Source organism: Amphibalanus amphitrite, unplaced genomic scaffold, assembly GCF_019059575.1.
Source record: "Amphibalanus amphitrite isolate SeventyFive unplaced genomic scaffold, NRLGWU_Aamphi_draft 000537F_arrow, whole genome shotgun sequence".
Taxonomy (NCBI): domain Eukaryota; kingdom Metazoa; phylum Arthropoda; class Thecostraca; order Balanomorpha; family Balanidae; genus Amphibalanus; species Amphibalanus amphitrite.
In genome coordinates this window covers 399,776-426,561 of record NW_024882031.1, presented here as the reverse complement: position 1 = coordinate 426,561, position 26,786 = coordinate 399,776, and the positions used below count along the sequence as shown (strand labels likewise).

The following is a 26,786-nucleotide window of genomic DNA, read 5'->3' as shown; positions in this document are numbered from 1 at the left end:
GATGCATATTAACAAGAGAATGATGACAAAGTAAATGTCTCATAGTTTTTGCTCACCAAAATCCTTGCAAAAATTCTTAGCAAAAGTGTTTTGGTAAAATGCGACTATTTAGATGGTTTTGCCGGTTTTACCCTCTGCTCTGTTGCCAAACCATTGACATGAGGCATTGAGGTCAAATATTAAAAGCGAAAGCGTTTTGAAAGGCCTATCGAATGAGTTGTTCCGCAAAGCTCTAGCTCTTTGGTTCACGAGTTATACGGTTATTTGTGAAAAATATAAAAACAAGATTTTTTTTCGTGGTAATATTGTCTTTGTGTTTATCATAATTTTATCATAATTTCATCTTCAATTACCTCAGCGATGACCTAATCGAAAAATGACCTCTACGATTCTGAAGCATCTTATAGCTATCCGTTGCTTTTCTCGTCTTTCTAGCCGTCTTAAATTATGATCGGGTTTGGCCGATACGCCCCCCCCCCCCCATGGCTGATTGCACGAGTTAGAGAGCTATCGAACCCACTTTCAGCGCGCTATAGCTTTTATGTCCTCGAGTGTCGAAATAGGCGAAACTTTTCCTTCGATGAACATGATGACGTGTGCTTTGGTCTGAACTGCAATATGACTGAAGTAATTTCTCCATGATTTTCCACACTCTTTACAAAGCCGCCTATCGCCGCACTTGTCGCTACGTGACCCTGGAGTCAGGTTAGAAGGGAATATTCAAACACCCCTCAGGGGCGTAAAAGTCGAAAGCCTGGGGCCCTGCTCTGCGGGGCGCGGTCGAGCTAGGCTAGAGCCAGTTTGGGATATTTACAAGCCAACGTAAAGCCCTCAAGAATCTGCATAGACCACAGGCCTTCCAAGCCTTCGGGGTTTAGATATTGACAATCGACATGGTCTTTTGAGGCCTGCGTGGTGGCTATCAGATGTCGGTGGGCTCCTCAAAAGCCGGTGCAGGAGCCTCAGGTGTCAGTTTGGAGCCATCATGGACCTGTGTGGGGTCCCGATAAATACCTAGGCGTCAAACCCCTAGACGTCGGGATGGGGCCGGGCGGTTAGGCAGGCACAGGCCTGAGAAGATTTTCAGATGTCGGCTTGGCAGGGCCCTGCATGGCTTTCTCAGAGGCTGACATATCGTACTGCGGGACCTCCATCATAGGCGGCGGAACGGGGAGGGCACCGGGGCACCGTGCCCCCCTTTGATTTTGACATTTTAACATTAGCCCTATGGGCGTTGTTTGGAAAGAATGGGACCAAAAAACGGCAGTGCCCCCCCCCCCCCCTAATTGAAGGTGTTCCGCCGCTTCTGACCTCCATGAGCCTCAAAAACCTCTATGGGCCCCCTCACGCTTGGAGTAGGCTTCCTGAAGCATAAAATCTCTGAGTCTTGAGATGAGCCCATTAGACATGAACTGGGCCATCAATATACATGTGGTGAGTTGACCTATATCAAACATGATATCGGCTCAATCAGGATTGGGGTAGGCCCTCTCAGATCCAGGCCAGGCACGGAGTACGGACCCTCCCACACATAGGATGATCCTTTCACTCCTGGGATGTCTTCTCAGGCCTGAACTGGGCCCTCTCAGACCTGAAATGGGCCCTTCTCAGGCCTGAAGTAGACCCTCTCAGGCCTCAAATAGGTCCTCTAGGGCCTGAAATGGGCCCTCTCAGGCCTGACATTAGCCCTCTCAGACCTGAAATGGGCCCTCTCAGGCCTCAACTAGGTCCTCTAGGGCCTGAAATGGCCCTCTCAGGCCTGACATTAGCCCTCTCAGACCTGAAATTGGCCCTCTCAGACCTGAACTGGGCCCCCTCAGCCCGGAAATGGTCCCTATCATGTCGAAAAAGGGCCCCCTCATACCGTACCTGGGCCCTCTCAGGTCTGAAAAGGTGCCTCTTATGCCTTAAATGGGCCCTTCTCAGCCCTCAAACGGGCCCTCTCTGGCCTCAAACGGGCCCTCTCTAGCCTCAAACAGGCCCTCTAGGGCATGAAATGGGCCCTCTCAAGCTTGAAATGGGTCCCCTCAGGCCTGAAATGGGCCCCTCTCAGGCCTGAAATGGGCCCTATCAGGCCTCAAACATGCCCTCTAGGGCCTGAAATGGACCCCTTCAGGCCTAAAATGGGCCCTCACAGCATCAAATGGGCCCTCTCGGGCCTGAAATGGGCCCCTCTCAGGCCTCAAATAGGTCCTCTATGACCTGAAATGGGCCCTCTAGGGCCTGAAATGGGCCCTCTCAGGCCTGACATTAGCCCTCTCAGACCTGAAATGGGCCCCTCTCAGGCCTCGAATAAGTCCTCTAGGGCCTGAAATGGGCCCTCTCAGGCCTGACATTAGCCCTCTCAGACCTGAAAAATGGACCATCTCAGAACTGAAATGGGCCCCCTCAGCCCGGAAATGTCGAAAAGGGCCCCCTCATACCGTAACTGGGCCCTCTCAGGTCTGAAATGGTGCCTGAAATGGGCCCCTCTCAGCCCTCAAACGGGCCCTCTCTGGCCTCGAATGGGCCCTCTCTAGCCCCAAACAGGCCCTCTAGGGCATGAAATGGGCCCTCTCAAGCTTGAAATGGCCCACTCAGGCCTGAAATGGCCCCTCTCAGGCCTGAAATGGGCCCCTCTCAGGCCTGAAATGGGCCCTATCAGGCCTCAAACATGCCCTCTAGGGCCCGAAATGGACCCCTTCAGGCCTGAAATGGGCCCTCACAGGCATCAAATGGGCCCTCTCAGGCCTGCAATGGGCCCATCTAAGACCTCAAACAGGTTCTCTAGGGCCTGAAATGGGCCCTCTCAAGCTTCAACTGGGCCCCTTCAGGCCTGAAATGGGCCCTCACAGACCTGAAATGGGCCCTCTCAGGCCTGAAATGACCCTCTCATGCCATGGAACGGGGCCCCCCTAGGCCTTAGATTAGTTCAATCGGGTCTTGGATGTACCCTCTTTAATCATAAAATGGGACTATAAATCCTAAAGGGGGGGGGGGCTATCAGGCCTGAAAACTGTTTTTCAGTCCTATGACGGACCTTGACATTATGATAAAAAATTGTCAGGCTGCATAACGTTACAACTTTCGAATCGACGGTGGGCCCCTAGGATTAGAGACGGGGGTGAGATCTCACCCCTTTCACCCCCCCTGGCTGCGCCACTGAAGAAGCTCAACAACATAATAACTTTTGTTTACAAATGGACAACCTTTTTGTTGAGCACACAGCAAATGATACAAGATGCCTCACCTTCAATCAAGCCAAAGAGCAGTTGGGCAGACACACACAGTAATGGCGACGCAACACAAAATGGACGCCGGCTCCCGGATGCGGGGGGGGGACTCCTTCTGAAAGCAGCCACAGACTCCTAGGTTGTAACATGCGACGAGGATAGCTATGAGGCACATCCTCATAGCCATCTGAAGCCGCTTACCACGCAAGCTTACCAGCACGTTTACCAGCTGCAGGCGTTCGTGACAACAAGCGGGGTTGCACGCAAGGTCAGGGCATATTTTAACATACTGACTGCGTCCCATTTTGGGACGCAGCCCCCTGCCTTTGGGACGTAGCCCTCGCGAAATTTGGACCACTGCGTCCCACACTGAAATGCCACGGTTTCAGCCGAAAAGTGCGAGCAAAATAAGTAACATGCCTCGCCTCGGTCTTTTACTGTGTTAAAGATGTTGGCTTTCCGATTGCTTTGTGCCCTGATTTACTATGTACAACCTAAGCACATACATGCCCTCTCCAGTCCTTGTGCCCTGCCCTACCCTTGGTCATACGCCTTATTATGTTCTTCCCTACTACACCCCTAAGATATGTGCCCTGCCCAGTGACCTGTCCTTAGGTCTTGTACCTTGCCTTGCCCTTTCTTCAGGCCCTGTGCCCCGCTCTGCCCTGCCCTCAAACACGATACTTTATATATTCTGCCTGGAAATTTGATGCGCTGCCTTCCCGTCTTTTGGCCCCGTGCCCTGCCCTACCCTAGTTTGGGGCCCCTGCCCTTCTCTGCCCTCAAGCCTTGTGACACGTCCTGCCATCAGACCCCGTGCCGCTGCCTTGTCTTCAGGTACTGTGCCCTGCCCTGCCATCAGGCCTTGTGCCTTCCCATGTCCTCATGCCCCGGCCCCGCGCCCATCCTCGAGCCTAATGCCTTGCCCTGCCTCAGGCCCTGTCCTGTCATGTTCTGCTTCCAGGCCTCATGTGCATTGCCCTGCCCTTAGACCCTGTGCCCTATTCTGCCATTAAGCCTTATGCGTTGTATCGCCCTCAGGCCCGTGCCCTGCCTCGCCCTAAGTTGCTGTGCTCTGCCCTGTCGTCAGGCCTTGTGCCGTCCCATGCCATCAGACCCTGTGTCCTACTCTGCCCTCAAGCCCTGTATTCTGCATTGCCCTAAGGTCTCGTGTCCCATGCCCGCTCTCAGGCGGTGTGCCCTGCCCTGTCATCAGGCCCTGTGGTGTCCCCCGCCCTCAGGTCCCGTGCCGTTTCCCGTCCTCATGCCCCGTGCCCTTACCTGTCCTCAGAACCCGTGCTTTGTTCTGCCTTCATGCCCTGAGCCTTGCCCTGCCCTCAGGCCCCATACCCCGGCCCTGTTTCACCGGTGATAGCAGCACGCTGCTATTACACGTGTCAAATTGGGTTTCCATGGAGACATCAACAGGCCCATTGCTCAAACACTACCACAAGTATGACGTCAGCTCGCGCAATTTGATAGCAGCGTCCGTGAAACACCGCCCACGTCTTGTCATACCTTCGGGGCCCGAAGGTATGACAAGACGTGGGCGGTGTTTCGGGCCTTGTGCCATACCTGTGTCTTATGTCTTGCTCTACCTTTAGGTACTATTTCTTGCCCTGCTCTAAGATCCTGCGTGTTGCCCTGCCATCAGGTGTGTTGATCATCAGGTGTTCTAAGGCCCTGTGTCTTGCACTACTCTCCGGCCTTGTGTAATGATAGCCTCAGACCCGCGCCTTGCCTTGCCCTCGGACCCTGCATCCTACCCAGCCCTCAAGTATCCGTCTTATCAAATTGGCATTTCAGTGTGGGACGCAGTGGTCCAAATTTCGCGAGGGCTACGTCCCAAAGGCAATGTTAGGAAGAAAGAAATGCAACGACTTGCGTCGGTTTTTGTTATTTGTGAATTTTCAAATATTCTACATCTCATTGACAGTGATCAAGATACTTTATGTATCGAAAGCTTTGTCTTGTACAATACATAAACTTGAGTTATTATCGTCATTTTATATCCGTCTTATCTTAGCTTCATGGCCTGTGCCTGCCCTGTCCTTAGGGCTCAGACTCTGTGTCCTGCCCTTCCCTAAAGTCCTGTTTAGAGATGTCAAGTTGGAGCCCGCAGGCCCGGAGCCTGGCCCGAAATCCGGCCCTACAGGGCTTTTGCATGCACAGTGGATTGTATCATTGTTTTGAGGTACCTCATCGAAACGCATCGACTGATATGCGACATGATCTATCTTGGTCACGAAATGACCTTAATGTGAGGTCAAGTTCTGACCTTGACATTTCGAGGTAAAAATGAGAGAAGAACGATCGTGCAAACGAAAATTCTCTACCTTTTTTTAGTTCAAAAGCTTTTCATGAAACCATATTGACAAAAATTGTAATTTTACCCGTTTTTGGCTATGGAGCCTTAACCGTTGATGTGAACTAGAGGTGGCAAAATGTGGACCCGAGGACCCGGTCCAAAGAACCAGTCTGGACCCATATGGGTCCAGACCGGTTCCTGGAAATTTTCTGACGGGTCCAACCGGGTCCTTCCATAAACTATACATATTGCACACTACACATTATTGCAAAATATGAAGTGAATGAAGTGAATGTTTCTTTGCACACAATAGCTCGTGAGTATTCCCAGTGGGAAATAGGCTGTTTTACTTGATGCAACTAATGATACCTACAAGTAGTTTGTATTAATTGACTTTTGGGGAACGGGTCCAACTGGTTCCGATTCCAACTAATACCGGGTCTGACTGGTTCCAGAAATGTCCAGCCGGGTCTGGTTCGAGTCTGGTTCCCAAAATTTTCATCTTTTGCCGCCTCTAATCTGTACTCAATTCTGACGAAATATTGACGAAAGAGCTGTTCAAGATATATCGATTGCTTTTCTCCTATCGATTGTGCCCTCCTAGCTATTATAAGACGCGTTTACATAGGGTTTGTTGCAAGCTTATATCTCCGTCCGTGATGTTGCAAAAGATGCCAATGGTGCTTAACAATTTACAAAATGATCCCCTCTAAATATTTGAAGACCACTGCAACGAAATTATCGCCAAATTAACGAGCTAGAGTCTTGTCAAATATGCTATGTAAACCGGGTTATAGTTTTTGAGATACCGGCAGTCGGCACGTTTTCCGAAAAAAAATATCGCATCATTGCGAAGTTTGACATTTGATGGCATACGGTCAGATCAGGGCCGTCATGGCCGTCTGGCCATAGGAGGATATAGAGGGGGCCACGGCCCACGGGGCCATGCTCCCCCCCCCTCCAAAGCGCCCGGAAATGGCACAAAATCGACACATTTCTGGGCATAATAATTAAACAAAGGAACTTTCATTTGGAAAAGTTTGGGTTATATTACATGATAGGCAGTAAGGAAGCGAAATCCGAAGCATCCAAAGCATCCGTTCATCCAAAGCATTAATATATGATGGATTTTTTATGTAGCTTTAAAATCCGATGATTTCTTGTCACAACTTAGGTGGGTACTGTTTGACCTTACGTCATCTAATTATTTCAAACACATAGTATCTTCAATGCAAATTGGCAATGTTTCACACGTCAACCTCTATTTTGAATCGATCGATAAGGGTGAAAAACGCATGAAGAGACGTATGTATCACATTTTAATCATGTGCATATTCATTTCTATTCTCTAAGCATAGGTACAATTTGGTGCGTCAAGGGAGGTCAAACACGCCCAACGCCGTTCAGGAAAACGAGTGACTAACAACAATGTAAATGTCATTAAATCGCCGGTCCGCCCTTTGAATGCGGATAAAGAACGCACTACGACTGGGCGAATTTCGAGACTGGCCAAAAGCAATCACAGCCCGCTCCCAATATCCCGATTGCAGTGCCCCTCCACCAGCACAGTACACAATGTATTTGTACATTATCTCACTTGCATTATATACTATTTCGCTTGCAATGTGCCCTTTCCGATCAAAGCGTGTGCCCTATGCCACCTTTGGGACGCAGTGAAAAATCCTTAAAATATGCCCTGCGCAAGGTTATCCGTTTAGTAGGTGCCAGCCGGGGCCTCGTCAGCTGAGCTAATAGCAAAATGACCTAATTGAGGGACACGCCAAAAACTGGCCGAGAACAAGCCAACGGCGGGTAACACTGTGAGGCTGTGCGTAGTTCATTAACATTGCGCAAAATTAGGTTCCTGAACATGCTCTCGCTCGTAGGCATTTGTTCCACAAAGGGCATTGTTAACGTGCATGGCTCTGACTACTAATGTCCATATATGTTGTAACGAGGTGCAAGGGAGGCACTCGTAAAAAATGCCTAATTTCAAAATTAGCTAGTGAATTTTTTTTACAGTGCACGGTGTGTTCTGTCCGTCAAATAAGATTGCAACGTCAAGAGAGTCCCTGTCAGTCCAAAGTCTGTTTTACACTTGTGAAGAAGTCCTTTGTGCCAAATTTTGTCGAAGTATTTGGAAATGTCTAAGTAGATTGCTGTGAAGTCGTCGCCTGCGTCAAGTGTTTGGTATAAGTTGTGCGTCAGATAAACGAGCTGGAGTTGAGTACTGTGGCCCGGTCTGTACCCGCTTTGTTTGTCTGTGAAAAGGTGATGTTCGCTAATATGCTTGTAGATACCGTTAAAGACAATTTTTTCAAGAATTTTTGACATGGTGTTCAAGAGAGATATTGGACGATAATTTGATGGAATGGATGGTGACCCTTTATTCTTAAATATTGGCTTTATTATAGCTGTTTTCCAAGAGTTTGGGATAATACCGTCCCTGAGAGACTTATTAAAGAGTTTTGTTAACGGCTCAGAAATTAGAACGGTGGCAAGCTTAAGTATTTTTGTTGGAATTTTATCCGGTCCAGTCGACTTGTTGGGATCGAGGGAGTTAAGGATGCGGATCACTTCCTGTTCAGACACTTGAATGCTGTCTAGTGTGGGTACAGGCCGGGCTTCGTTTGGGAGTGTTTGTCTTGTGGAAGTGACTAGTCTCGTTTGGGAAGCAAAGTGGTCGTTAAGTAGCTGAGCTTTGTCTTTGTCATGTATCACCGTCTCACCGTCTTTGTTGACTAGAGGGGGAATGGGCTGGACGTTTTTCCGACCGATAAGGGTGCCTAGAATTTGGAAGTACTTGTGGGGATTTTGTTTGTTGCTTGTTAATTTGCTAACTTGGGACAGGATGTGTTCAGAGTGAAGGCGTTTGTTAAGTTTAGTTACGAAGTTCCTTTGCAACTTCCATTTGTGCCAATCAATTTGGGACTGGGTACGTTTTGCGCACTTAAAGAGTGTATCCCTTTTTCTTATGTTTCTTTTTAGTTCGTTACTAGGGTTACCCGCGTGCTCCGCAACGCGAAGGGGGGATTTTTTGACCCGTGGGTATTGGGTTGGTCTGTGTCGGTTTGGTTGGTATCCATTTCGTTCGATTGCTTTTTGACGGCCAAGCATTTTGTAATAAAACAAAAAGATACATCGCATCGAGGTGCCCGTGTCGTATTATCATGCGTTCTACTTAAGAATGATTCGAAAACTGGCGTGAAGTCTTTTGAGGGCCATCGATGAATTTCGCTAAAAATTGCGATGTAATGGTTTGGAACATTTACATTTTTAAGAATACTGTTGCCCGTCATGCAAAAATGAAGAGTGAATATTGGACAGAATTGAATGCTCTTTCCAACGGTGCCAATTTTTAATTGCCAGAGATATCAGACCATGGAGCAAAACCCGTGTGATAAATAAAGTGGCACAAAAATTGACAAACACCATTTTCTCCCGTGATTTGTACCACCTTGATTTGGATCAATCAGCTTTTCACAATTTTTCCATGAGAGGTGGTACATTTCTCTTGCCAATAGGCGTTGTTTCAACTCGCTCCGTCTGACGGTCACCTGAAAATAATATAAATTCCGAAATCCGTCCAAAACGTCAATTTTCCAAATAAAAGTGCCCTCCCCAGTGCACGTGGCGCGTGCCATCCCCTGCACCGCACACCATTCGATAGCCCGTTCAATTATCTACACGATGCTGTTTTCCCCGTGCCGATCGGGCCCACGGTTACCGAGATATTGCACGGGGATCGGACCCGTGTCGGGCAAATTTGGCCGTTTTCGCCCGATTTCGCACGCCGATTTATACATGTAAAGTCTATGACGCGAATTTCCACTTTTTGAGCACGCGCCACGCGCTCCCTATCAACCTGATCGAGGTCAGACCCCTCAAAGGCACGTCGCGCATCCTTGATCTATGATTTGTGCAAATTTCATCGGGCTAGGTGCAACGGTCTGGCCTGTAGTCCACGCAAAGCACCACCAAGTCGGGACCTCGGTAACGGACAGACGCACCCTCCTCAAATAGTAATATAGACAAGCGGCTGCGCCACTTGCTTTGCTGCGTGGTGAGCAAATGCGAAAGCAAATTGAAAAAAACGCCCGTCCGCCGACGAACGCAAACATCGCACAAACAAAAATAAAAAAACGACCGCCTCCAACCGCGAACAACACCGCAAACGCCGCAAAAAATGAAAACCGCCCGCATCCCGCGCCCGCCCGCCGCCAACCGCAAACGCCGCAAAAAAATTAAAACCGCCCGCATCGCGCGCCCGCCCGCCACCAAACGCAAACGCCGCAACAAATGAAAACCGCCCGCATCGCGCGCCCGCCCGCCACCAAACGCAAACGCCGCAAAAAAATGAAAACCGCCCGCATCCCGCGCCCGCCCGCCGCCAACCGCAAACGCCGCAAAAAATTAAAACCGCCCGCATCGCGCGCCCGCCCGCCACCAAACGCAAACGCCGCAACAAATGAAAACCGCCCGCATCGCGCGCCCGCCCGCCACCAAACGCAAACGCCGCAAAAATGAAAACCGCCCGCATCCCGCGCCCGCCCGCCGCCAACCGCAAACGCCGCAAAAAAAAACGCCCGCATCGCGCGCCCGCCCGCCACCAAACGCAAACGCCGCAACAAATGAAAACCGCCCGCATCGCGCGCCCGCCCGCCGCCAACCGCAAATGCTGTAAAACTGAAAACCGCCCGCATCGCGCGACCGCCCTCCGCCAACCGCAAACGCCGCAAAAAACGCCCGTACCTCTACCCCTACCAACACCACTGGGTCACGTCAGGTCACGGACTAAGTTAATATAATAATAAGTACTAAAAATAAGACTTGAAGTGTTCCCAGCCCTGCTCCTATTCGTGCCATTCCATTACGCTTAATCGTATTTGTCGGAAATGGCGCTTTGTGGCGTATGTGGCGCATTGTGACAAACGCGGCGCATTTTCACCCGTCGATTGAGCATGTATCTTTGTACCAAAATGTACCCTTACCGGACCATATTTGACAAAACTGTGCGAGCTGCGGCAAAAATGGCGCGTAGTGACCAATGTGACGCATTGCGGCAAACGCGGTGCGTTTTTATACTTGTATCACAAACTCTTCCCATTGAACGAAAATCAACACATTCTCTCGCCACTTTTTATTCAAATTAAAAACCTGCCCATCCGCCAATGCGAGGCACCCGCCACCGATCGGCATGCATTTAGCTCACAAAGTTTATCGACCCCGGCTCTCAATGAAGATCTACGAAGCGATCAAAATTTCATTGGCGTTCTTCCAGCGCGCCCCACGCGCGAACCGTGCACCCCAGCGAGTCGGAACCTAGAAAAGGCGCTGACCCGCTCTGTCACCTAGAAGGTGTGCAAATTTCAACCCCCTACGATATACCGTCTGCCCTGTAGGCCGGCTAAATTGAACCCACTACACGGCGTGGCGGACAGACAAACAAACAGACAGACGGATCCTGTTCAAATAGTAAGATAGATTTACCCATGGCTTGTCTGTGCTTTTTATACGGATGACTTTTTTTGGAATTGCCTCCTCCGCGGCACTTAAGATGGCTTCGGTCAAATCTATTGCTGCAGAGTGAACGTCTTGATTAGTTATAGCGTGCCAGTCGGTTCCTTGTAGTTTTCGTATGAACAGATCAGAATTCATCGTGTCGTAATTCCACAATGTTTTTGACAATGTTTGGCTTTCCGGTATTTTAACATTTAATTCAGCAAAAACAGGGAAGTGGTCTAGACGGGAAAATGAGGATAATGTTCCGGAGTTTTTCAGCATTGCAGTATCTGAAATAAATATAAGGTCCCTTAGGTTTGCGCATCTTTCCGCTAGTCTGGTTGGTTCATGGATGATTTGTATTAGTTCTATGGCTTCTGCAGTTTCGTTTAGCTTAAGATCAAAGGGTGTGATCCCATTGCTATTTGTTATATGATGCCTTTCACTGAGATAATTGTTCCCAGCATTGAAATCGCCAAGAATGATCTTTTCTGTGTGTTGATGCGTATTAGCGAGACTGACGCTTTCGGACAGGTTTTCGGTAAATTGGTTAAGCCTATCGTTGTCTAAATTGGGCGGTAGGTACAGGCAGCAAACTAGAAGTGAAAATTTTGAAACAGTTATTTTGCACCATACCCAGTCTTCGCAATTGTTAAGTTCTAGATTTTCCAAACGTGTAACTGGTAGTGATTTGTGTACGTATATGGCTGTTCCTCCCCCATGTCTGTTACGGTTGTGTGTAATTGGTGCATGAAAGTCGCTTAGGCAGTACAGGGTTGGATGGATGGTATCGTCTAGCTTTGTTTCGGATAGGCCAATAATGTGTATGTTGTTGGTTTTTGTAAAATGATGAAGCTCGTCCAGTCGATTTTTTGCAGTTATACTATTGATGTTGACGTGAGCAATTTTTAAAGTTCGTGTGTACCCATGGTCTTGGGACAGCGGACGAGAGAGGCAGCTGCTACGGTTGGGGTTGACGGCTCCGTGCAGGTCGTCCCCCCGGGGCGCGGGAGCGGCGACCCCAGCAGAGCCGGGACCGGAGGCGAGCATGACCCCCAGACGGCGGCGCTGAGCGGCACTGAAACAGTCGTACGTTTGTGCAGGCACAGACACATTCTTTTCAGTCATTCATCATGCACCTAAATAAACCTATGAACGTATGCAGAGACCAGCAAGAAACAGTCTAGAAATTTAAAGAAAAATCTCCGTTAATGTTGGTTACAAATACAATCGCACAAAGGAGTAATGAAACGAAAACTGTTAAATTATCACGAACAAACTCAAAGTCAAAACACTATGATCGTTCTATACTAATGTAATATGACGACACATCATATGCACTCACTTTACATAAGACACGATAGCCCCGACCCCACCCCCACGAAAGACGCCGCGCAATTGGCCCGAGCAGCAGGCGAGCCGGGGAGGCGGACGGCGGGTACACCGGAGCAACCGGCCGGCCGGCGCTGAGCCCCGCCACCACCAGCCGTGGACCACCCCACCGCGGGGCGGAGGGCGCGGGTCAGTGAACACATCAGTGGCGGTGCAAGTCAGCCGACCGGGACGGCAGGACCGCCCCGGCTAGCCAAGCACACCGAGAGCCGCCACGCGAGCGGCCGTGACACGCGGTCGGCGGTCACGTGTCAGGCGAATCACCGAGACGGGCCGGGGCCCCGCCACCGCACCGCTCACACAGCGACATCCCTGGGCCCTGTTTCACCGGTGATAGCAGCACGCTGCTATCACGTTTCGCGAGCTGACGTCATGTCATGGATTAGGTATAACGGTAATAATTAGGTATAAGGTATTAAGATTAGGTATAACGGTATTAGGTATATATATATATAATGTCATGGAGTACTTCATCCATGGTCATGTCATGACGCCATACTGTTGACGTGATGGGCAGTTCCGGCGCACGATTGCCGCGACCTTGGCCGCGGCATTAAGTGACGTATGAGCCTTTAAAAGTAAGAGTTTATGCAGTCATGATAGTATATTTATTTTCGATATATATTTTTTTAATATGATGTATTTAAAAAAGTTGGTTTTAAGGAAAATTTGGACGTAAACTTCGAACATTTAGTTGATGACGTAAAACAATATTGCGGCAATCGTGCGCCAGAATTATCCCTTACGTCAGCAGTATGACATCATCACATTACGTCAGCTCGCGCAATTTGATAGTGGCGTGCTGCTATCACCGGTGAAACAGGGCCCAGGTCACTCGGCGGAGAGCCAGCTGAAAGTCAATGCCCCCGGGGTCTCGATAGTTCGATAAGGTCCCGACGCAAGCGGGCAGGCAGCTGTCAGCACGGCGGCCAACCGCGCCCCATGGACTGGGAAACTAACGGTGAAAAACACGCCGCGCTCACTTGAAAGTCGCGGCTGACCACCGAGCAACTCCGCCGCCCGCCACCAGGGGCGCCAGGGCCGCGACAGGCAGACACAGACAGCAGCCGCATGGGCGAGGCCAGGCCTCAGTTCCAGGGGGGGGGGGAAGGTTCATTTCTTACCGACGCTTGCTACCCCGTCTCCCGGACCTGCGATACCCGGAGTCGTCGGCGCCGGTCTCCGGTCGCTGAGCCGGTGCAGAAGTTTCGTCGAGCACGGGGTCGTCTCCACACAGGGCACGGAGGTCGGCTGTCGTCTTGAAAACCTTTGTTGACGCCCCTTGGTTTTCCTTTACTTTGAGCTTTCCTTGGTCCGACCATGCGGCAAAGACTTTCCCTTTCTTCTTCAGCTGCCTGGCCTGGTACATGAGGAACTCATTTTTTTTGAGTCAGGTTGTCGGAGATGAAGGTCTTTGCCAGTACATCACCCGTCAACTTCGAGCCTGGCGGCGCCCTTGCACCACGCAGGGCGCGGCGCGCGTTGTAGAACGCCTGCCTCTGGGACAGTGTCGCAAAACGAGCGATGATCGTGCGAGTTTTGCCGGGCTTCTGCTTTCCGATTCGATGTGCTACATCGATATCGGTGGGCTGGAGGTTGGCCCCAGTGATTGCCGACAGCTCCAACACGATCGACTTGGCATCCTCGTTGCCGTTTTCGGGAATACCCGAAATGTTGACGCAGAGTCTCCGTGAGTACTGCTCGATGTTGTTGAGCTGACTGGTGACTCTCTCTACTTCTTCCTTAAGAGCCTTTATCTCAGCATCTTTCGATGCCATAGCTGCGTTTACGGCAGCCTCCACCGCTTCGTTGACGATTGGCGTCAGCAGGTTTCTCACTTCTCAGCGTCGCTGCGACTCTGTCGTTACCGAAACACTCGATGAGTGAGGCTGCCATCGAATCAGACATCTTCTCTACCTGCCTTTGAAGATCACGCCGCTCAGCACCACCACACTTAGTGTCCCACTATGACCGTGGAAAAGTCAGGTGCCGTATCACTGTACTGAAACACAGCAGATCGGACGCTCACGGAGCGCGGCCGGCGCCGTCCGACCCGCACGGCGGTCACAGGTGAACGGTTTACGAATGCCCATACGTTTCAGTTCCGAAGGCGAAATAACTTGCTTGGCCTTTGATATTTTTGCTGTAGCAAGCACTAAGCACTATATCGTCTATGACTCAATCACGTATGATTTGCCAAGCTTGTCAAATTATAGCGGCGTTTATTTAATTTACACGGTTTACATAGCCTTGATTTACACCATTGCAAGAAGGTATACCTACGTCCAAACTGTTTCTTTTAATTTCGTATAATAAGCCCATCGTTGCCGGAACATATGTTTACCTTCCTTTGCACTGCGAGTTCTAAAACAAATTTATACATTTACTATTTAGAAAAGTATGTATAAATAACCTTATGCTCATTCTTTGCACTTTTTTGTTGAAATTGAATAATTAAACAAAATCATTGATATATTTCGGCTTGCGCCATCTTCAGAATGTACAGAAACAATTGTCGACACAAACAAACAAAATTCGATTCCATCAATCAATAAATCGTGCAGCGCTTCAATCAGCTCCTTGATGAGAGAATAATTTCATATATACATGGCTCTCGAAATAACGATGCGCCGTCCATGATATCTAGGATACATGTACAATATACAACACACAAGATCAATATACAATATACAAAATAACAACATAGAATCTGCATGAATCATCACATTGTTTGGCGCAGCCTAAATCAACGGCACAATCAGACAGTAGTTGTCACAATCAATTTGTGGATATGTACAATATAGTTATGTGGGGGTGTACGATGGACGCTGCAGAAGTGGCCAGGATGAAGTTTGGGTGTTCAAACATGGTTTTTGGTTCCTTATTTCCACTGATTCGGATATTTTTAAATCAGCGACGTCTTTACACACTCTTTCAATGGAGATTTTGAATGACGATGATGTGATTGTACATGATGGGTGTCTTTGGGTAACGTGATCCCCAAGAGGGGTGTTTTTTGCCTTGTTCTTAGCGTCACGAAAGTGTTCATTGAATCTGTCACGGATGCGCCTTTTTGTTTCGCCAATGTAAATAGTACTTTCATTGTCACAAAGATTACATGTAATTTTGTAGACGGCATTTTTGATGTGACAGCGGCCTGGGAGCCCTGCTTCGCATGTGGCACAGCGTTTGGCACCAGCAGGGCACGGGGGGCTTTCCAGCGCTGACCTCACGATGTGTTTGGCCACCGTTTTCCCACTGGTCCACGCGATACGTGCCTGAACGCCACATGAGCGCACTACCCCGTTGACTCGTCGTGCAAGGGTCTCGTCTATGTAGGGGAGAGATATGTAAGTCGTGTCGGTGTCTCGTTGCTTAGTGTTTCGTCTTTTTGATCTTTGTCTGTGATACATGATTTTGTGTTTAGTGCTTTGAATGAGTCTGTTCGGGTATCCATTGTGTCTGAACAGTGATTCCATGAGTCCCATGCCCCGTTCTTGTGCTTGTCTATCAGAACCTAGTCGTTTGGCGCGTAGAAGCTGAGAGTGTAGTACAGAGCGTTTGCATTGCATCGGGTGTGCTGACGTGTAGTGAATGATGATGGGGGCTGTCATAGGTTTGATGTAGAGCTCAGTGCTGTAAGAGCCGTCTTCTTTCACTCTGATCATGGTGTCAAGGTATGGTATGCATCTGTTTGGAGTTTGGTCGGTCCTCTCTATCGTGAACTTTAGGGCTGGGTGAAAGTCGTTGAGGAATCGGAAGTATTCGTCTAGTTTGTCCGGTCCGTGTGTCCAAATACCGAGAATGTCGTCGATATATCTCATGTACGTCATAGGCTGATACTTTGAATTTGGAGAGGTGAGTATCATCGATTCTACTGCGTCCATGAACATAATGGCTAGCGGTGGGGCGATCCTGGATCCCATCGCCACTCCCTCTGTCTGTTTGAAGTATTTTTGACCAAATCGAATGTAGTTGTTGCTGAGACAATGTCTAAGGAGGGAGTCGATGTCCTTTACAGTGAGTCCACAAGTGTCAATATCGTCCAAGTGTCTGTTCATAAGATTCAAGGTAGCTGTGATTGCCTCGTGGGTGGGAATATTTCCGTAGAGGTTGGTCACGTCAACTGAAAACACTATACAATCTTTTGGCAGTCCTTGGGGAAACTGGGTCCGTAGTCTGTCTAGATAGTCGTCTGTGTTTGTCAAATGGGCCGGCACAAAGGTCAGTAGCTGCGTAATTATCCTTTCCAGAAGCCATGCTAACTTGTCCAGGGGGTCTCCGCATGCTGAGACGATAGGTCTGAGTGGTGCGTCTGGCTTATGTGTTTTTGGGAGACCATAGAGCTCAGCTGTACGACTTCCGGAGGGCATTACGCTTTTGATGACTTTGTCGGGTACCTTGTTTGCTAAGGTATCTTTGATAAGTCTTTTTGTTTGAGCTTCCAATTTAGTAGTAGGATTTTTAGGCACGCTTTCATATTCTTTGGTTATTTTTTCTGCTTTTTGTAAGTATTCGTTTTTTGATAGCAGTACCAGGCTCTTACACTTGTCTGAACGTTTTACTATGATATCTGGATCCTCGCCCAGCTGTTTTAACATTTTACTGTCATGAGGCCCATGGTTGGGCTCTGATGTAGTTTTGTGATTTTTGTAGATGGTCATGACTTTTTGCTTGAGAACTTTGAATGACTTCTCTGTGCTGCTGTCAGCGAAAGGTGCCGCCCGAGTGTCAGTGTCGCTAAACTTTGGTGTCAATTTCAGTTTGTGTTTTGCTCCCTGGGTCAGGTCTGGGTCAAGGTCGATGTCTGGTTCAGGGGTATTTGAATCACCTTCATCTTGCTGATCCGTATTTGATGCTACAGTACCGTTATCTGACTCAGAACTGTTGGCACTAGGATGCAGGTTTGACTTTCTTTTTTCAATATGCTTTTTCCACCGCAAGGCAAAAACACCCCTCTCAAGGCCGATCTCTACTTCTTTGATCACGTTCCTGTTCACTGATCGTGTGAGAGCGAAATTAGGGCCCTTGCTAAGCAAATCTACTGGGCGAGGATCCAGATATCATAGTAAAACGTTCAGACAAGTGTAAGAGCCTGGTACTGCTATCAAAAAACGAATACTTACAAAAAGCAGAAAAAATAACCAAAGAATATGAAAGCGTGCCTAAAAATCCTACTACTAAATTGGAAGCTCAAACAAAAAGACTTATCAAAGATACCTTAGCAAACAAGGTACCCGACAAAGTCATCAAAAGCGTAATGCCCTCCGGAAGTCGTACAGCTGAGCTCTATGGTCTCCCAAAAACACATAAGCCAGACGCACCACTCAGACCTATCGTCTCAGCATGCGGAGACCCCCTGGACAAGTTAGCATGGCTTCTGGAAAGGATAATTACGCAGCTACTGACCTTTGTGCCGGCCCATTTGACAAACACAGACGACTATCTAGACAGACTACGGACCCAGTTTCCCCAAGGACTGCCAAAAGATTGTATAGTGTTTTCAGTTGACGTGACCAACCTCTACGGAAATATTCCCACCCACGAGGCAATCACAGCTACCTTGAATCTTATGAACAGACACTTGGACGATATTGACACTTGTGGACTCACTGTAAAGGACATCGACTCCCTCCTTAGACATTGTCTCAGCAACAACTACATTCGATTTGGTCAAAAATACTTCAAACAGACAGAGGGAGTGGCGATGGGATCCAGGATCGCCCCACCGCTAGCCATTATGTTCATGGACGCAGTAGAATCGATGATACTCACCTCTCCAAATTCAAAGTATCAGCCTATGACGTACATGAGATATATCGACGACATTCTCGGTATTTGGACACACGGACCGGACAAACTAGACGAATACTTCCGATTCCTCAACGACTTTCACCCAGCCCTAAAGTTCACGATAGAGAGGACCGACCAAACTCCAAACAGATGCATACCATACCTTGACACCATGATCAGAGTGAAAGAAGACGGCTCTTACAGCACTGAGCTCTACATCAAACCTATGACAGCCCCCATCATCATTCACTACACGTCAGCACACCCGATGCAATGCAAACGCTCTGTACTACACTCTCAGCTTCTACGCGCCAAACGACTAGGTTCTGATAGACAAGCACAAGAACGGGGCATGGGACTCATGGAATCACTGTTCAGACACAATGGATACCCGAACAGACTCATTCAAAGCACTAAACACAAAATCATGTATCACAGACAAAGATCAAAAAGACGAAACACTAAGCAACGAGACACCGACACGACTTACATATCTCTCCCCTACATAGACGAGACCCTTGCACGACGAGTCAACGGGGTAGTGCGCTCATGTGGCGTTCAGGCACGTATCGCGTGGACCAGTGGGAAAACGGTGGCCAAACACATCGTGAGGTCAGCGCTGGAAAGCCCCCCGTGCCCTGCTGGTGCCAAACGCTGTGCCACATGCGAAGCAGGGCTCCCAGGCCGCTGTCACATCAAAAATGCCGTCTACAAAATTACATGTAATCTTTGTGACAATGAAAGTACTATTTACATTGGCGAAACAAAAAGGCGCATCCGTGACAGATTCAATGAACACTTTCGTGACGCTAAGAACAAGGCAAAAAACACCCCTCTTGGGGATCACGTTACCCAAAGACACCCATCATGTACAATCACATCATCGTCATTCAAAATCTCCATTGAAAGAGTGTGTAAAGACGTCGCTGATTTAAAAATATCCGAATCAGTGGAAATAAGGAACCAAAAACCATGTTTGAACACCCAAACTTCATCCTGGCCACTTCTGCAGCGTCCATCGTACACCCCCACATAACTATATTGTACATATCCACAAATTGATTGTGACAACTACTGTCTGATTGTGCCGTTGATTTAGGCTGCGCCAAACAATGTGATGATTCATGCAGATTCTATGTTGTTATTTTGTATATTGTATATTGATCTTGTGTGTTGTATATTGTACATGTATCCTAGATATCATGGACGGCGCATCGTTATTTCGAGAGCCATGTATATATGAAATTATTCTCTCATCAAGGAGCTGATTGAAGCGCTGCACGATTTATTGATTGATGGAATCGAATTTTGTTTGTTTGTGTCGACAATTGTTTCTGTACATTCTGAAGATGGCGCAAGCCGAAATATATCAATGATTTTGTTTAATTATTCAATTTCAACAAAAAGTGCAAAGAATGAGCATAAGGTTATTTATACATACTTTTCTACTTATGATGATGCTCAAAGATGCCATTGCTCGCCTACAACATTTACTATTTCATCATTTTTTTCCATTTTTAACGAATATCACCCACAGGGACAAGCCCCTGATAGGCGAAGCCAGCGAGATAGAAGTTAGAGGACTTATGAAACATTGCTGGGGCCATTATCGCCATTTTTAACAAATTAATGAGGACTTAACTTGTTACTCTTACGAATTCCACATCATGTCCTCTTGAAATGTCATAAAATATAAGGTCTCATTTGTGTCACTACGTCTGTTTTACATCGACGTAAGACATACGACCCTGCAGTTCTCTGAGCGTTTGTCAAGGCGTTTGTCACGTAGATCTTCCAAGTTGCACGGTCTCTGAGAACTCCGCGTTCCTCTGAAACCGATATCGACTGTGTTTACCTATAAGTCAGTGAGCCCTTTCCGGCTGTTGAAAGTGCAGTGCAGTCACTTGAGTGTCGGCTATTTGGTCCAGGGCTGCGGAGTCGGAGTTGGAATCACCCTAAAGTTCATCGACTCCGCAGCCCTGATTTGGTCTGGGTTATAGGTAGTGGAGATCGGATGGTAACTCAAAAGACGGCGAGACATTATGCGGTCCGTGCACCTGGCATACTCGTAGATGCAAACTGCAATCTGTTGTTGATTTGTGTTTTCCATAATAGAATCGTACGTAGAACCGTCCTTGAAAAGTGTGTTGTATTTGACTATTGAGAATGAATCCGTCCTCTCAAAAGTTATATGTACAGGTGCGTTCCTTCCGCTCCAGAAACTCAGTTACCCTTTATGTCGATTGGATACCTTCTAGGCATCCTAGTGCAGTATCATGACAAGTTCCGTAATCCTACTGCCATGTCATGCCAAGCTATACGGTCCATTATCTCTCAGGGGCTCTTAATTGTATTTTTCCATGTATATAACCATGCCAACAGCTCGTTGCTACTCAGCTATGAAGTATGAACCATGATCTCTCTGCTGGCTTGCAGTGTTTGTTTGTTTGTTTTGCTCGTCCGTCGGTCCCGGGCGCCGCGTCAGCGCCCTGAGAGGTCACAGGCGCCCCCCCGGAGCCGGGCTCGTCACCGTGTCCACGTGTCATCCCATCCGGCCTGTACAAACAAACCGACAGCGTCCGAGCAGGGCGGGCCCGCGCGGCGTGCACGCTGCACCCCCTCTGTATCACCGCGCCCTCCCCCTCCTCATCTCTGACCGCACGTCCGGCCGACCCGGAGGAAAGTCACCACTTCCTACCGGGAGCTGGGAGGACACTGGACGGACACACTGCTGCAGTGTTCATTTTTCAGACTTTTTGGTGGCAAATCACACCTAATGGGGAAAATACTTACATCCCTAAAATATGAATGACCGACTTTACTTCATCTCTGAAAAAGTTTCATGTATTTCCAACAGCCAGTTTACATGTCACTTGACTGTTGATGCACCCACATCCTTTTGTTTCACACCCTGTCAAGATTCTGACATGAAATCCTGGTTTATCAGTTGGCATACAAATTGGCATTACACCATTTTGCAAATACACTTCGGTTATTTATTTCCTTTTCTCTCATCCTATGATTTTTTTCTTCATTGGCACACCCAACCAAAATCCAATTTTAGAACACTGCATTGCTGTCCAATGGGACAGGTCACGACACAACGAGATTGGTCACGTCACAACGAGGCAGGTCACGTCACTGCTTCCTATGTTGGTGATGTCACGAGCTAAGTTGACGTCAGAACTTCCTGTCTTGGTGATGCCACAGCCTCCGGTCTAGGTTTCGTCGCCTTCCAGTTCCTGTCGGTATGTCCCAGTGGCCAAAATGGGCACAGCTGTCTAATCAGCTGACTGGAGTGCTACACTCCAGATTGATGCATGGAATCGGGCCTCAACTCTGCCTTCTGCCCTTGTTGCGCTCAAGTTGCTTATCTTTGGTTCGTTTGGAAGGGGAGACTTTTGGAGGCATGCCTCAAGTCCGCAAAAGTTGAATCCATCCTCATATCAATGGTATTTTGATATCATTCTTTAATATCCCGCTACACAGTGCAGCCATGGCGAACCTCGCTGCCAGAAAGGAGCCACGGGATGAGCTGTTTGGTAAATATCGATTAGTTTTCGCCACGATGTGGAAGTAACCAGCCAGCCGCTAACATGATAGGAATCGTCTAAATCATGTTTATATAAGTATGGCATCGGTCTTTTATATTTGTTTAGATGCTGCTTTCAAGACCGGGCGATAAGTGCATTAGGCATGCTGACCTTTCTTGTGACCGTATGCTTGTTTTTAACGTTCCTCAGTTTTTTTGCGTTGCATGCATGTAGGCGCTGAACTTAGGTCCCTATGTGAAATTCAATAGCTCAAAATGTAAATGCAGGTTCACATTGACATGTAAATAGGTCAATCATAAAAGGTGCACGACTGGCCGTGCTGAGACAATGGGGCCATATGGCCATTAAATATATAATCTCGTTAATGTGTCTGGGAATGTAATTTGAGATAAGTCACTGTAATTAGCACCATCGCCTATTGTTACCCTGCACGTCTACTATACCTATAGGTATGATCCATTGGCAATTTCATCTCTCCAAAAATTTATTTTTTCGCAACTAGTGGCTGATTATACGTCGTCGATATTCGTGATAATGCGCTATGGTTCGGAAACTTCAATATCGTTATGGCTCGATTTTCTTCGATTATGCTGTAACCAACTGACATTCAATCGTTTTTCTCCTTTTACAACGATGGCAGGGGTGCTTAGGGGCATTTCGGGCCCTCGTCTGCATAAGACCTTCGAATCGAAGCCCGTTCTCTGCCTTGTAAACGCGCCGATCCTGCATGACTTATGGCCTGGAGGTGTTCAATAAAACATTAGCCGGATGGACGGGCGCGTTGCCGTGCGGAGTTCTCGACACTGCTGCCCTGGGAGCGGCCGCGATCTGTGCATAAATAAGTCGCTCGTAACTCGTAAGGCGTCCATATTTTTGAAATAGGTTATAATGATTCAAGTGCCTACTTGATATTTTGGAGCCTTCCTGTCATCGAAGCTCAATAAAGCTTTAAATTTCAAAAGTGTTATTTTGTAACCGGACATAACAAATACTTAATACAAAGATACTTTCGTTTCTTATATACCTAGACATGCCGTTATCGATCGAGATCCGGAATCGTCCCAGCGCCTGAAAGATTTTGCCCTCACCTCTAGTGCTCCAGCGACCTATAGAGCAAGCCTTTGCCCTGATGGTCCAAAATGAGTTATTGCCTTTATCGCTTATTGGGACATTCCCACTTCGTGTGTTTTGCTTGCATCTCAAATTTCACATATAAGACAGCAGTGCCGTTTAAAATGCTTCCGCGAATGTAACGAGACCACTCGTTCGGCGTGCGATTTCATTTGTAGGCATACGCTACTATCATCGATGAAACGTTATCTGGTTACCTACTGATGCGGAAACTTTGAACCGCTGTTGCAAACGACTGCGGACAACCGCAAACGACGGTTTGCGGTTGTAGGTGATAATAAGGACTTAGCGCAGACCCATAACTCTGTCCTTTGAGACGTAAGCTCTGATTTACCCGAAAGGGCCCAATGACGGCTCTAATGAAATTGTCGATTGTCAACACCCTATCCAAAATGGCTCAGAATCCATAAGCGAATTTCTCCTCACCAACATCCCGCCGTCGCAGGATTACTCTGACGCATACCGCCCCTTTCTCCGTGTCGACAGCGATGCCGAGAGTGACTCGGATGCCGACTCGGTCTTCTCGGTGGTACCGACCCACCGGGGGGCGAGGGGTCGCACCACGTGGACCAACAAGGTGGAGTTCATCCTGGCTTGTCTGGGCTACGCCGTCGGCCTGGGCAACTTGTGGAGGTTTCCTTATCTCTGCTACAAGTCTGGGGGAGGTGAGCCATCGTTGATCGTGTGGGGTAGATACATTGGAAAGAGTTTTAGAGGAGATCTGTGACTAAATGATGCTCTTCTTGGATATTGAGCAGTTCCTTAGCGATACGTGTATGACTAACAATGTTGAACTTCTCCAGTCAGAAGCTCGAGATCGGTTCGGTCCATGCCTCCACCTCTATGTTTCACACAAGCTCGCTTGGGGTGTATACTTGTGTCATCGTGTTATTAAATGGTGTTTTCGTGTAGGTTCGTCACGTAATCATTACCTAATATGGAAAGTTCCTCCCGCCTATAAGTTGTTTTGATTTAGTACGATAAACGGGCTTTCAGTTTGTGAAGCGATCCATGCATAACTTGCATACCTGTCCTTTTCAGGCGCGTTTTTCATTCCATATCTTATCATGATGGTGGTTTGCAGCATTCCCCTGTTGTTGATGGAGCTCACCATTGGACAGTTCACCCGGCAAGGCCCAGTGGGGGCCATGGGACGGCTCTGTCCACTCTTTAAAGGTCAGTTCACACGACAAGGCACCGTGGAGGCCATGGGACAGCTCTGTCTTTTCTTCAAAGGTCAGTTCACTTGATACCGGGTGGAGGCCATCGGAGGGCTTTTAGACCCGAGGAAGTCGGCGAGGGGAACGGAAGAAGCAAGGGGGTCATAAGGTGCAAAACCACTGTCTCAACTATTTAACAAATCATTATCAATAGGCATTTATCCAGACGAGCTAAAAAAGGCGAACATCAAACCAATTTTCAAAAATAAAGGGTCCCCTTCTGATCCAACTTGCTACCGGCCCATAAGCATATTATCCGCCATTTCTAAAATTTTCGAAAAAATTGTATACAGGCAAATTTACGGACACATTACAGAACACGACCTTTTGACAGATAAACAAAGTGGCTACCGCAAAAAACATGGCACCGAACTTCAACTTCATTACTTAACACACAACCTATATAAAGCTTTAGATACCGGACAAGACTTCACGGCAATGTACCTAGACATCTCGAAATATTTTGACAAGATCTGGCATAAAGGATTACTATATAAATGCGAAAATGAATTCGGAATTTCAGGAACACTTCTCCACTGGCTAAAATCTTACCTTAGTAACAGATTACAACGAGTTCAAATTCGGAATTCCTTTTCTCAGCAACGCAAAATTAACGCAGGATGCCCCCAGGGATCGGTACTTGGACCTCTTTTAGCACTAATTTATCTAAACGATCTATCAAAACGCACATACAACGACATTTTATTATTCGCAGACGACACCTCTTTATATGCCTCCCACTCACCAGACACACTACAAAACACCCAAACGACCTTACAAAGAGACTTAGACGAAATTTACAAATACGGACAAGACTGGGCCATTTCATTCAATTCAGCAAAAACTAGTCAACAAACATTCTCACTTAAAAAGTCACACCGACAGCCGACACTTCATTTTGCTGACACTCCTATACCGAAAGATGAGACTCATAAACACCTTGGACTGACGTTTTCTCACGATCTCCGATTCCACGAACATGTAAACGAAATTATAAGCAAAATAAACAAAAATACCAGCCCATTATATTCAATTGCAAAGTATCTTCCTCGACATATCCTAGAACAAATTTACAAAACGTACATTTTACCTATTTTTGACTATTGTGACACTGTGTACGACGGACATATCACTTTAAAGGGACCCTCCCACCTTCAAAAAAGTTAATGAATTGGCATGGAAGTGATGTCGCTCGGTTCAGAAAGAGCAAAAACGAATATCTACCAAATTTCATCGAAAAATATTCACCGGTTTTCAAGATATTAGACTTTTACTTTTGTTTACTTTTTGGGATCTCCGCTGTTCCTAGCGACTTTATTTGAAAGTGCGGCATTTGTTGCGCGCAAAGCAGCATATACCACCGCGTGCTACCAAACGTTTTAGTAAAAGATTTAAAATCGTTAGATCTCCGCTGACGTCACAAATTCTAAGGGGGCATACCAATGCATTAGCCCCTTAGAATCCGAAAACTGCAAGTTTGAAATTCGATATCTCCGAATTAAAGCATTTTTCGATGTTGTGAGTGCCCAAACCGGTATTTTCAGGCCATGGCCACCAATTTGGCTATCTCAACTCAAATCTAATGTTAAGGTGGGAGGGTCCCTTTAAGAGACATTTCTAGACTGGAGACGTTACAAAACAGAATAGCGAGACTGACGACTGGGACCCTGTTTAGAACACCATCTGACAAACTACGCACCGAATTAGGATGGGACAAATTGACAACCAGAAGACAAACACATCGATTGACACTCTATCACAAATTAAGTAGACCTGATAACCACAATATTCCAAATTATATCTCAACTATCATCCCATTCGATTGACACTCTATCACAAATTAAGTAGACCTGATAACCACAATATTCCAAATTATATCTCAACTATCATCCCACGTACACGACAATATGACATAAACATGACACTTCGAAACGCTAGACACCATACTTTAGCTCGAACCCGGACAACAACACATCAACGCTCCTTCTTTACTCTCACAGGAAAACAATGGAATACACTGCCAGAGACCACAAAGCAATTGCCCCTCTCAGACTTCAACAAATGGATCAAAAAACATTATTCGGCATCCAAACCACCCACATATTATTCACACGGAAGCAAAAATCTTAACATTCTTCACACCAGACTAAGGACTATAACACGACACAGTTAAATTCTCATTTATACAAAATTCAGAAAACTGACTCTCCTGCTTGTCTGTGCGGTTTCCCTCAAGAAAGCACAGCACACTTTATCTTCTCATGCCCATTATACACACGACAAAGAGACGAAATGAACCAAAATATATCCCGAAGCCTACAATCCAACTTTACACTTCAACCTAAAACCATCCAACTGGAAATCCTCCTGCACGGCTCAGGCCTCGACGGTGTCGGCGGTCGGGCGGTGGCACGCCACTTCCAAAAATTTATACAAGATACTCACAGATTCTCATGCGTTTTCTAACTTCATCCAGGGACCTGGCCGGGCGCGGCCTCCTGGCGGGGCGTGCGGGGCGGTGGCTGCGGGCGGTGGCCGGCGACGGGGCGGCGGTCGGGCGAACTTCTGACTGAGCGTATGTTCGAAGTATGAGAGATGATGAATGTGTTCAGGCGTGTACGTATGTATATATGTATGTACGTATGTAAGTATGTTTGTATGTATGTGTATGTAT

General features: G+C 47.5%; 2 protein-coding genes across 2 annotated transcripts in view; one reads left to right on the top strand and one right to left on the bottom strand.

Annotated features, from left to right (window-relative positions):
- LOC122393482 (sodium- and chloride-dependent GABA transporter ine-like) overlaps positions 1-26,786 on the top strand; it is a 44,930-nt gene that overhangs the window by 6,421 nt on the left and 11,723 nt on the right. Inside the window, exons 2-3 of the mRNA XM_043389507.1 lie at positions 23,379-23,557; positions 23,934-24,068. Coding sequence (XP_043245442.1) covers positions 23,379-23,557; positions 23,934-24,068 — 314 coding nt within the window. The remainder of the gene's footprint in view (positions 1-23,378; positions 23,558-23,933; positions 24,069-26,786) is intronic.
- On the bottom strand, positions 12,003-16,766 carry LOC122393484. Its single transcript, XM_043389508.1, has 2 exons — positions 13,539-16,766; positions 12,003-12,100 (listed from the first exon to the last, which is right to left on the bottom strand). The coding sequence occupies exon 1, from the start codon at positions 16,473-16,475 to the stop codon at positions 15,219-15,221; it is 1,257 nt and encodes a 418-aa protein (XP_043245443.1). The 5' UTR covers positions 16,476-16,766; the 3' UTR covers positions 12,003-12,100; positions 13,539-15,218.